The sequence below is a fragment of the Balaenoptera acutorostrata genome, chromosome 7 (assembly GCF_949987535.1).
Source record: "Balaenoptera acutorostrata chromosome 7, mBalAcu1.1, whole genome shotgun sequence".
Classification (NCBI taxonomy): domain Eukaryota; kingdom Metazoa; phylum Chordata; class Mammalia; order Artiodactyla; family Balaenopteridae; genus Balaenoptera; species Balaenoptera acutorostrata.
In genome coordinates, this window is record NC_080070.1 from 8100402 (window position 1) to 8113180 (window position 12779).

At 41.0% G+C, this 12779-nt stretch overlaps 1 protein-coding gene across 1 annotated transcript in view; it reads right to left on the minus strand.

Moving 5' to 3' along the window:
• The window catches only part of CNTNAP2 (contactin associated protein 2), a 1523154-nt gene that overhangs the window by 207217 nt on the left and 1303158 nt on the right, over window positions 1-12779 (minus strand). The window contains exon 18 of the mRNA XM_057550506.1: window positions 7440-7676. Within this exon, the coding sequence (XP_057406489.1) occupies window positions 7440-7676 (237 nt within the window). The remainder of the gene's footprint in view (window positions 1-7439; window positions 7677-12779) is intronic.

The following is a 12779-nucleotide window of genomic DNA, read 5'->3' on the forward strand; positions in this document are numbered from 1 at the left end:
GATACAGCTTCAGCTGAAATCATGACTAATTGGTAGGAAATGATAGTGTATTATTTTTATAAACTTCACATTATTTAGAGTTCTCATTATTGCTGAAGAATGAAGAATAAAAACATTCAACAGAACACACAGGAAAATAAAAATGGTTATATCCAAAAAGGTCCAAAACCTGGTAGGTATTAGAAATTGGCACAAACTTGAAAAAATGTTATTTATCCTAAACCTAAAGCAAAGTCCAAAACTGTGTCCTTTATTTTGGTTAGTGTTTTAGAAAGGGCTTGCTTCTACCACTGATTTTTAAATCCCTTTTTCCAGGAAAGCTAATTAACCAGGTTTTCCTTTATACCTGGGACCCCAAAGAAAACCCCAGGCCAGGGGGACTGTTATTTATCACCATGAAATTCTATAATAAAGTCACCTAAACTTGTTGGCCATCTCTTCAGCTTTGACCTTTTGGAATCAAGCCAAAAGTATTTTCTCTCATCCATGAGAATTTATGGACCTTTGTCCACAAATATTTTCTTAACTTTTCTTTTTTCTTTTATTTTTTTAAAGGTTTTAATGAGATTATCTTATGTTTCTATGATATTTTTAAGTTGTATCCTAAGGTCTGAAGATTTAAGAAAAGTATTAATCGAGGAGTATTTTCCCTTCCTGAATAGCATTATAACAGGAAGAGGAAAGAGAATTCAATTCTTTTTCCTGTAGGCATTCATCCAAATCTATAAAAGCTCCTGTTCCAATTGGAAATGAAAAAGAAGCCAGTGAAAAGCATCTCTTCCTGCTGGTGTGAAACTCTCCTCCAAGCTGGGATGAAGACGGGGTAGGTCGACCTGAGGAAAAATGGCCATTGTTGCCATTAACTAGTTTCATATAAGGATGAGATCCTAAGATGCAGAACTCCAACATTTCTCTTCTCTCTCTCCGCCACTTGTTTTATAATATTTTAAATTAATTAATTTTCCCTAAAAGGCTCCAAACCCACTCCACAAGGGTAGCCCATGGGTTTCCTCGGCTCCCTGTGCAGTGCCTGGAGCCACGGAGAAGCAGAGTTTGTAAATATCCAAAGTGCACTGGGCAAACCCACCTCCCCCAACTCGCCACGAAGCATCCCTCTAGGAGGCAAGAGCGGAGATCCCCTCTCCCTTATGGGTTGAACTTGGACTTGAGTCTAGGTCTCCTTTCAGCAAAACAGAATCCTGAACTCTTTCAGTGCTTTCCTGTCTCCTGATGGGCTTTGTATTAAGAAGGGATGCAGCAGTTGCTAAGGTGATCCAAGTTGTCTCTTAACAGGGATGGATCCCTTGCATCAGGAATTGCACTTGTGGGCATGACCCCTGGGATGCAGAGACTGTTGTCTCCCTGTCCATCTTCAGAATATCTGCATATTCCTCAGTCCATCAGGGTTTAGGTTCTGGAGATGACACTTTCAGCTTCAGAATAATATGACTGTGACCACAATTAAGTAGAGTGGACATTTTATGATGCTGCATTGCTCCTCAAGTAGCAGAGAAGCAATCTAGAACTCAGAGGTGACTGAAATGAGGCCAGTTAGGCATCTGGCATTTAAAGCTTTCATGGAAGGATTAAAGGATGACATGATTTAAAGTAAAAACAAAAATACAAACAAACAAAAAAAGAAAGAGTGCTGAGACTGAAAAGTGACATCTGCTGCCTGACTGATGGGTGCCAGGTTCTCCATTTGGAAACGTGCTCATATGATTCCGTGTGATCCTCACAGTGAAATTAAGAAGTAGGATTACGTATTTCTGAAGACCAGGCCAAGTGGAGTTAAACCATTTGCTCAAGGTTACACGACCTGCAAGTGAGGAAGCTGGATTCAAACCCATGTCTAATTACATCACCAATTTTCTATGTAGGGACTTGAGTTAGCAATAAAGAGTTTCTTCTGTATAAATAATTTAGGTCATAAAATGTTAGTCAATGTCATGGCCCTTGCAGGAAGAGAAGGAGACTTAGCTGGACCACAGTGAGGGTGGTGTGCATTTGTGTGACTATAAGTGATGGTAACACTGCATTTATTCACCAACCTCTATCACTCGTAGTCACTGCAGTCCTGTGACCTTGGTCCTACTAATTTTGGACTTTATCTGAGTGACAAACAAACAGTGTTTGAGAAGAAAAGACAACTCCATAAACTCAGGAAATGGTTTCTGAGTATCTAAGGATATGTGCTTTTCAGCTGCAGTCTTGGTTTGGCAGACGAACTTGAAAATTTTTATAAAAAAAAAAGAGCAGAGAAGTGAATTAGGAGATATTTTTGTGCCTCTTGATGATAAGTTCTTGCTAAACTTGGCTCAGTGAAGGAATCCTAATGAAGAACTGTTCCTGGCAGCCTACGTGACAGCTCATTCACATCTCCTGCTTCCGAGTATACTAGATTGTCCTGGTTTTGTAGATATAAACCATTGAAATGTTTTGAAAATTTCAGCATAGTCAGACTAAACTCTACTTTCAAGGCTCCCAGGCATATTAGGTGTTCACTGAGTGTTTGTTAAAGAAAGAAATAAATGATTACAGCTTACACCTAAATGTGGGGAGAGAGGGAGAGAGACAGAGAGAGACAGAGAGAGAGACAGAGAGGGAGAGACAGAGAGAGACAGAGGCTCTGTTCAGATCTTGTATTCTATTTTTTCTTATGATAAATTCTGCATGCAAGAATGTGCTGATTTTTTTTTACTGAATCACAATAACTAAAAAGCTTTAAGACTGGGGGTTCTGTTTTTAGTTTTATGTGAACCTACGTGAAGGACCAGGCCTTGGTGAGAAGCAGTAACACACAATGGTGGTGAAGAACAGAAGCTTTGAATCAAACTGCCTGCATATAAACCCCAGTCCTGCTGCTTACTGGTATGTGAACCTCAGGCAAGCGACTAATACCCACTTGTGTCTAAATTTCCTTCTCTGTCAGCTGGGGAAAATAATAATAGTACCTACACAGGGTTGTCATGAGTATCAGGTAATGTTAACGTAATTAAAGACCTTGGCACACTGCCTGGAACATAGCAAGTTCTCAACAAATGACAGCTGTTACCATGGTTAAATGCAGGAATTAAGAAGCATCACAGATTTTTATATGCACGTCTGTTGATTTCCTAGGGGCGCCATAATAAAGAACCACAACCTGGGTGGCCTAAAGCAACAGAAATTTATTCTCTCACAGTCACGGTGGCTATAAGTAAAAAAAAATCAAGGTGTTATCTGGGCCACACCCCTTCTGAAGGCTCCAGGGGAGGATCTTCCCTTGCCTCTTGCAGCTTCTGATGACCCCGGTGTTCCTTGGTTTGTGGCAGCGTCTCTCCAGTCTCTGGCTCCATCTTCACATGGTCTTCTCTGTGCATCTGGGTGTCTTTCTGTGTCCTCTCCTCCTCTTGTAAGGACACTCCCATTGGATTTAGGGCCCGCCCTAATCCAGTACAACCTCACCTTAATTACATCTATAAAGAGCCCATTTCCAAACAAGGTTACATTCTGAGGTTCTGGGTGGACACGCACTTGGGGGAGAGGGACACTATTCCATCTGTGATTGTATTCAGCTACAAACATTTAACTTAGAAACTGCTGTCGCTGCTATAGGTCTGTTATTTTCCCTCTTGCTTGAAAATAGAAGATAAAGTTTGCTTCTAATCATGTTGCTAATTTCTGGTTAGAAATAAAAATGAGGTTGATAGTCATAAATGTGTTTTGAGGTTTGACTATCCGAGAAGGAATAAGTCTATTAGAGAAGACAACCTTTGGCATGTCCAGGCAACTATCCATTTGGTCCCCAGTGGGGGTCCCCGCTGATCCTGGGGATGACAGACCCACAGCTGAGCCTTCCATGTAGGCTGGGGTTTGCTCTGCTCCCAGAGGAGTCCACAGCCTCAGCCAACGGGCTGCGAAGGAACCGTGCCATGGGATGGAGCTGTCTCCACTGAGTTAAGTGGCTGCTGGAGGTGGACATTCTGAGAAGAGGGGATACCACATGGCTATCTGTAGAGATGAGGTGACTGGCTATGTGATCCAAATTACAGACCTTCCAGGAGGCCCTCATGCTCTCTCCAAAACCTGAATTTTTCCCCAGTTAGCATTCCTATTTAATAGCTCTTCCTTGGGAGAGCTAACACCTTAAGTGATGATCAGATCTTTAGAGGTGCATTTGAAGAAGGGCTCTGGGAGTTTTTTGAGAAGAGATCAGAGAAGGGCAGGAAGGAGTGTCTCCTATCTCTGCTTTGCCGGTGGGGAACAGTGACTACCAATGCATCACTACGAAGCAAGAGTGCGTCATCAGGAGGGACCTGCTGGAAGCTAGCTTTGTCCTCCTGAGCTTCATGAAGTGGCAGCACAGGGCAATTTGATTTACAAATGCAACCATATATCCTTCTCTCTGAACCAAAAAAAAGAGAAAGTGGTCTATGTCGGTCCCATGCCGGTCCTAGTGTGAGCTCCTCACTCGGCTGAGAGCGATACAAGTGTTTTTATTTTCATACAACTTGGCCCCAACAAGGCAAACCTTCCTCCAGGGCCCATCTGAAGGGTGATCGCTTTGAAGGCTTGTGAAAAACTGGGCTTTGTTAAATGTACTGAGAGAGAGATTTTTCAAAGGTAATTTAATTATATGCAATTTTCACCTGAGATGCTACTCCATTCCAGATAGTGTGATTACACGGTATAATGATTTCTGGTTAATAACTAGATATTTTCTAACCAGAGACAGTCAGGTGAGTCTTGAATGCATGGGGTAAGAACTCTGTCGCTTAGTACCGAGTTCTTCCCTAAAAGAGGCAAAAATGAGGAAAAAAAGAGGTGATTCATCATTGTGTAAAGATTAGAAAACACAGCAAAAAGATAAGAAAATAAATACTGGTGTTTTCACCCTCCACCCAGAATAATGACAGTTAATATTTTGAGGTGTTTCCTTTTTTTTTTAATAAATTTATTTATTTATTTATTTTTGGCTGCGTTGGGTCTTCGTTGCTGCGCGCGGGCTTTCTCTAGTTGCAGCGAGCGGGGGCTACTCTTCATTGCGGTGCGCGGGCTTCTCATTGCGGTGGCTTCTCTTGTTGGCACAGCACGGGCTCTAGGTGTGCGAGCTTCAGTAGTTGTGGCACATGGGCTCAGCAGTTGTGGCACGTGGGCTCAGTAGTTGTGGTGCATGGGCTTAGTTGCTCTGCGGCATGTGGGATGTTCCTGGACCAGGGCTCGAACCCGTGTCCCCTGCACTGGCAGGCGGATTCTTAACCACTGTGCCACCAGGGAAGCCCCGGATGTGTTTCCTTACAGTTTGCTTTCCTCGTGTGTGTGTGTGTCTGATTTTGTATAGACATATAATCAGGCTGTGTGTGGTATGTTGGGACCTGTTTCATTGAGTCAGCAAAATATTGTGGACATTTTTCCATATTCACAAGCACAGAACTATTCTAGCCAAAGAAGGCCCGCAAAGGACTTCCATGAGCTCACGCTTTGGCAGGTGGCTGTGGCCGCTCTTTCTAGAGGCTGAGTTGTTTGGCTGTAGCCTCCCTGGAGGTGTGGTCATAGGAGCTGCTGTTCTGGGAGGTGAGACCCTGACCAGAGGGACCACCCGGCTGCAGGCCTCAGAGGGAAGACCCCGTCCGGGAACGAGCTTGCCTTAGTGAAGATGAAGCTTTCCTGGATTCCTCTCAACCACCACCACCTTCATCCTCCCCAAGTCAAGAGGATACTCGTCTTGACTTAGAAGGATGCCCACAGATACTTTCCAAATATGACACGCAGTTTTTAATTTTAATTTTTTTGGGTAAAGCCACTAATTGAATCAAATGTAAACTCATCCTGCTAAACAGATATTCAGAGAATATTTAGGGATCTTTTGTGTAAACCCTTTGAAATAATGTCAGTGGAAACTCATGAGCTTCCTTTGACTTTATCTTGAACATTGGCAAAGCTGAAGGGTACATACCCTTGCCTTTCAATTCGTGAATATTGCGTATTAACCCCCCAGTGGCTGTGTATGAGCCACGGTACTTAACCTAACTCTCCAAAAATAATGGGCTCATGATTTTCTTTAAATTGGCACTTATGCAGTGGAATCTCTCAGGCATTAGTGCTTACTTGATTGCATTCAGACACCACTTTGGCAAGGGAATGACTGCACTGAATTAGCATCAAGCACAATGAATGGTAATTGCAAGACTGTCATTTCTACAAGTGCAAAATTAACGTGTTCTGCAAACCCATCGCATTGTGTGCCACGGGAAAACCATGCAGCCACGCTGTTCCAAGCAGAAGAACGCGCTGTAACAGCGGTGGTAAAGTGCTGTGGATCATTCAGCAAAGGTGTTCCTTTCCACCTTTGTTGTTGTCTCACGCTCATTCTTCAAGCCCTGCCTGACCTAATTTCTATGCTCATATTATAGCACCGCCAGACAGTAGCCTGGATGTACAGAGAATGTTACATTCTCTGTTCCTCCTTCTGTGTGGCATCTTGTGTGAATAATGCCAGCCTCAACAACCCTCCACGTATTCATGAGAGTATGAATAGGCTACTTACGTAAAGCTTCTTATAAAGAGATGCACCAACCGTTTACAGAGAACTTTACCCAAATGCTATACGTTCATTTAGAAAGAGAAGAGCGATTTACGCGCATTTCAATGGTAGCTTAAGAAGCGTGCCAGCCCTGCCTCTCCCCATCCCTCCTGTTTACAAGTGGGAAAGGAAGCCACAGACCAGTCAAATGCATTTCTGCTGGTCATGCAAGATCACAGGGTATACCAACAAGCATAAGCATCAGGCTCTTGGAGTCAGCTGACTGGCTCTGCAGAATTTACTAGGGATTAATCATTCAAGACTGAAATAATGCAGTAATAACAGACCTATTAGATGTGGTGTCTCAGTATTCCTGCAGTTTAGTGGAGGCTGAGACCCTCCCAGAGGCGCCCTGTAGAAGAGTGATACTAAAGATAATGACGGTAACTGGCCAGAGGGGCTTTCCTGTGAGTCCAGCTTGAATCCAGTCTCTTAGCAGCTGGGGGAGGGGGTGGGCATTAAGACCACTGGGCGGCACAGACAGATTCACTGCAGTGATCTACAGGTCCAAGATAATGTGCTGACCCTTCCGACTCCCCTGAGTGGGAGGGGCAGGCCCAAGTCCTCTTTCAATGGCAGCTTACTTTGTCACTCACCATTAAGGCATGATATGGCTATTTGCTTTGTAATGTTCCAGCCAGTGAAAGGTTTCCTAGAATTTGGGGGAAACTCTGCATCACACGCCAAGGTTCTCTCATCTTAATGAAAAGATTATGGAATGGTTTAGGAGACTTCCTACCTAAGGTAGGAGAAGAATTCCAAATACCTTACCCTCAGAATGAAGTATGCCTGGGTACAGCTAAAAAACCATTCAATAGATGATCTGGACTTCAAAGATGTCTAAAAATGGCTTTGGAAACTGGCTCTGACTTACCTTTGTTGCAAAATGTCCCATCATAGGCTGTGCTGGAGCAATCGCAGGAGTACCCGTGGTATTTCTCTATGCATTTGCCTCCATTCTCACAGTTCGCCCCGTAGCTGGTGCAGTGGCCCGAGCACCCGGATTTGAACCCGGATGTGACCTTTGCTCTTTCTTCCAGGTCCAGTGTCACCCCGTTCATCCTCAGGGAGCGGATGCAGCCCAGAAAGCCCTGCTGGCCTCCGGCACCACCTGGGAAGACAGAAGGCATGGAGCTCAGAGAGAACCACCTCTGCTGTGGCTTCTGTTCCATTCGTCATCCCTCGGACCACTGTGGTCGGAGATGAGACTGCCACGTGCAGGGGGCGTGCTCGCTGTCAAGCTGGTCCTGCCTAATAGAAGAGTCTGCAGCTTTTTCCCCGTAGGCTATAATGCCTGATTAAAAGAGACAGTCTTCTGCGAAGCAATACATTTGCTATAGTACTAAAATGTCTGGAGACACACACAAATTATATAAGCTGCTTTGGAAGTTTAATCTGGTTTCCTATAGAAAAGAAGTTTACAGAACTCTCTAAGTTCTTTGGTTTTTAATCTCATGGCATTCAGTTCCATAGCATTATCTATTGGAAGAGATATAAAAAGGCAGAGGGACATGAATATATTAGCATAGTTAACAAGTCAATTAGCCAGAGGAAGTAGATCCATTTGGAATGTGATTGTAAGTCCTGGTTCTTGTCTCAAGAAATGCTTTGCTTTGAAATTCATGTTAAAGGTTCCCAGGGCTTCTTGTCTGGGGTGGTTGGAAATTGGAGTTGATAATTTTACACAGAAGTCAGCTACACCACATTTATTACCAGGTCAGTTTAGATTTTATTGCTTTTGTCTAAATGCCACTGCAAGACACATAACACACAAAACAAATTCACTGTAATTTTCTGAGTAAGTTATGGAGTTAGAGGTTCATGAGCATGAAAATATTAAAATATTCCTAATAAATTTCATAGAACGGTTCATTGGAGAATTATATCACAGGTGGATTGTATCTATAATAACCTTAGCTATGATTTTTTTAAGCAGCTGGTACGAAAGGAGGAACTCAAGTTTATAAATATGCCTGTATTTTAGACTAACAGCTTTTCTAGAAATTAAATAAAATGATAGTAGTTAAAATTATTAAAAGAAATCTGATGGGGATTTAGAAAAAAAGATATGGTTAATAAAGTGAAAGTTACTGTTTATTGAGGGCTATGTAGCAGGTACTCTACTAAGCATCTTACATATGATATTCACCTGATTCTCACAATAACCTGGCGAGGTAGGCATTGTTACCTTACCCCCATTTAACAGATAAGGAAACTGAGGCTTAGAGAAATTAAGTCATGTACTCAAGGACTCATAGCTCCGAAGTGCCAAAGCGGTGTCAGATCTGTCTTATTCTCGAGGCTGTGGTCTTAAACTCTGTTCTGTGTTGATCGTCTAATGCAGAAGAACTTCAGGGTCTGGGGCGCCACAGACGTACACGTTTCTGAGGTAAAGATCTGGATGTCTTTAAAAATGGCATGGTCAATAGGACTGGCAGACTTTGGGCAAGGCTGCACACTGGAGATTGATTCTGATCACTTACTCCAGTATCTTGAGAAAAAGTGTGCGATCTAGACGACTCATCAGACAGGGCTGGTGGATCAAAGGCTTTAGCTGCAGAGATGGATGAGCCTTTGCTTATGCCTGTGAATCCTCAGCCGTGAAATAGCAAATGACTTGCACTACTATCTTTATAAACCCAAGCCTTGCAGTTCTCTCATTGGGCAGTGCACAGATCTGAGTGATGATTCTCCAGGGATTGTTATTTTTTAATAAAATATTTAAATAGAAGAGGATTAATTGAAGGGATCCCAATGCCCCTTTTGATTAAAGGTATGGGAGAGTAGATGGCAAAAGAAATGATTAGAAACAACCACTTTGAAGGATTTCCCATTTTGCAATCTGCTCACCAGCACCGCTGCACCTCTGGGCTAAGGGGAATTTGGCCCTTTGCTATGATCTGGAAGAATTTCAATCCAGTAGTCACTCTTTGTGTGTCGAAATTTCAATTTGGCATCTATTGTTTTAGCAGCTATGGCTTTTGTTCTTGCATTAAGGCTTTCCAAAGGGCCTTTCGTTCAATAAATGCCTAGCCATTTAAATTTTCATCACTAGTTAATTAAGACAATTATATCCTATCAAAATATGCTGAAAATTTTAAATCGTGGATTTTAGATGTCTGCCTCTCCTTTCCCCTGGTTGCAAATGTAATAGTTTTTCATTGTGGAAACCATAAACATACTGATAAGCAAAATGAAAAAGAGAATCTATAATGCTCCTCAGATAGAACGACTTTCACTTTTAGCAAACAGCCTTTTCTACTTTTATCTATGAACATACATATGTATAAAAAATAAAGGAAAAAGCGGGGTATATGCATTGTTTTGAAATTTGCTTTTTTCACTTAATATATCATAAAACATTTTCCCCAGCAATAAATATTCAACTAGAACATCTTGCTTAACATCTGCATAGCAGCCCACCCTGTGAGGCACTGTAACTTATTTTGGCATTCCACTACCGTTGGACTTTTTAAAGTTTTTAAATTATTTTATTTTATTTTATTTTTTTACTAAGTAAATTAAAAAATATATTTTTTATTTAACATCTTTATTGGAGTATAATTGCTTTACAATGTTGTGTTAGTTTCTGCTGTATAACAAAGTGAATCAGCTGTATGTACACATATATCCCCATATCCCCTACCTCTTGAGTCTCCCTCCCACCCTCCCTATCCCATACCACTGGACTTTAAAGCTTATTCCAATTCCCATTTTATATGATACTATAATAAATATCCTTGTAAAAACCTTTACATACTTGTCCAGTTTTTCCTTAGAATTAATTCTTAGAAGTGTAATTGCTAGGAACAAGGGGCATAAACATTTTAAAGTCATTTGCAATGTAATTTCCTCTGAGAAGACTTTATCAATTTGTATTTCACCAGTAGGGTACAAGATTCCTGCCTTCTCCACACCAATTCTAATACTAGGCAGGATACTTTTGAATTTATAGGCTAGAGGGAAAAAAAAAAAAAGAGTTCATTCTTTTAATTTGCATTGCTTTGAATACTGTGAGTTGAATAATTTTTATGTTTTCCTCACTCTTACTTTTTGTTTCTTAATGACCTTTGCTTTTTGGGGGGAAATAGGAGAATATATATTTCTTATTGATTGATAACAATATTTGGGTCTTTAATTTTTTGTTGTAAATTCAGCAACTACATCTTTCCAGTTTGTGTTTGTTAACTTGTATGTAACGTTTATGTAGTCACATGCATCTATCTTATTTTTATGATTTCTGCCTTCGATATTAGGCTTATAAATACCTTCTCTAATCCAAAATAATATAATTATTCAACTATATTTTCTCCTAGAACTTTTATGATTTTACCTCTTTTAACATTTCATTCTTTAATCTATCTGGACTGTATTTTAATTTAGGAAATAATTGACATTTACAGGTGTCAGCAACGGTTGAGAGTCTGAGGAGATTTTTTTAAAAAGACTCTTTAAGTAAATGTTAATATGACCAAAAAAATGGAGATTTAGAAAGCATCAATTGGCAGAGAAAGTACATCTAGATTAGGTCATATTTTAATTACATCATTTAGGTAAACATTTAGATATATGTATATATGCTTCATTATGTACACACACAGGCTTCATTCAGTAAGGGGATTTAGGGGCAGATTTTTCTGTCTCTGCCTCTCTGATTCTTCCTGGTCTTGTTCTTTCTGAGCTTCTACATCTGCCAGTCTTTGTTCCTGCCTCTGTGTTTGTATAGCTCTCCCTATCAGGACTGTTGACTGTTTTTGGTCAGTTCTGTGGCTTTCATCAAATCGCTGCATCTTTCTCAGCATCAGTTTTTCTTATACATAAAAGGAGGCTGAACTAGAAGTCTCTGGTCCTTCCAGCTCTAAATTACTCTGGTCCATGATGTACAATCTCTCCCTCTGGGCTTATGTGTCCCCCTCTCCCCATTTCAGCAAATTACTGTCAATTTCTGCTAAATTTCTTCTTGCTTCCTTTTTCCTCTTTGCACTGCTGCCTGACCTTTTTTTCCCCCTCCTTCCCTTAATTGACCATAACATATGACTATAGTCTAATTTGTATTTGTTGCCTTCATTAAATAAAGTTTTATACTCCCACTTCTTAATTTACAAAGAAGGTAAGTGGAATGCCATTTGTCTCTATATAAAGGAAAACTAAATAACTTACTCTTTTTTAAACATGGTCCCTGATTTATTAAATGGGTCAGTGAGCTGGAAAGTACTTTTACTGATCTAGTCAATATGAAGAAAAATCTTTTGTCCTGAAAATGGTCATTATATATTATGCAAAGGATGTTAATGTACTAGAACCAGTGATAATTATTTGAGTTCAAGTTATGTGCTCTATAGAAATCTTTCCTGGTGACAAATGTCATAAGTTTAAATTGTAGGTCTGCGAGCAAAAAGGCTGCTTAACCTTTGTTAATTAGAAAATCAACACATTGTCACTGGAGAGAGCCCCCTGCCATGCAAGGGCCTCACACACATTAGTTAGACCTGTGATAATTACCCAAGGTGAGACGTGGGCTTAATTTGTAAATCATTTTTCATGTGAAATGCTATTCAAGTATTGCAGTTAAAGATTAATTATGAAAATGTTGTAACTATCCATAATGAATAATACAACCATCAAAAGCACAGAAGATTGGGGCAAAATAATCAGGTATTAAATTAAACAAAAAGGGCGAAAATAATGATCAGGAGGAATTCTAAAAAGCACTGTCCTCAGACTAGGAGCTTAATTGTTTTCTAAGGAGCTAAGTTGGGTTCCAGAGCACCTGTGCCCAGAGAGACCGGCCATTCATTCGCCACAGAGAGGAATCGCACCAAAGCTCCCACACGAGGAATCTAATTTATCCATTCAATTAAGTATTTATTTCACAGCAACTATACGCTAGCCTTGTCTAGATGTTTAGAAGGCACTATGAAGCAAAACACACAAAAGTCTTTGCCCTTGCAAAACTTATCTTCTTGCCGAGGGAGAGGGAAATTTAACAATAAACTCAATAAGTAAGTTAAGTGTATCGCCTGTTAGAAGTCAGTCTGGGTTAAGTGGGAGTGGGAGTGGGAGTGGGGTGGGGGAGATTCCCATTTTAAATAGAGCCCTTAGGACAGACCCCACTGAGAAACTGACAGAAGGAGTATCCAGGTGCACACCCCTGGGAAGACAAAGAGGTAAGGGAGGCACCGCCCTGCAGGTGAGGGCAGGGGGTGAGACGGGG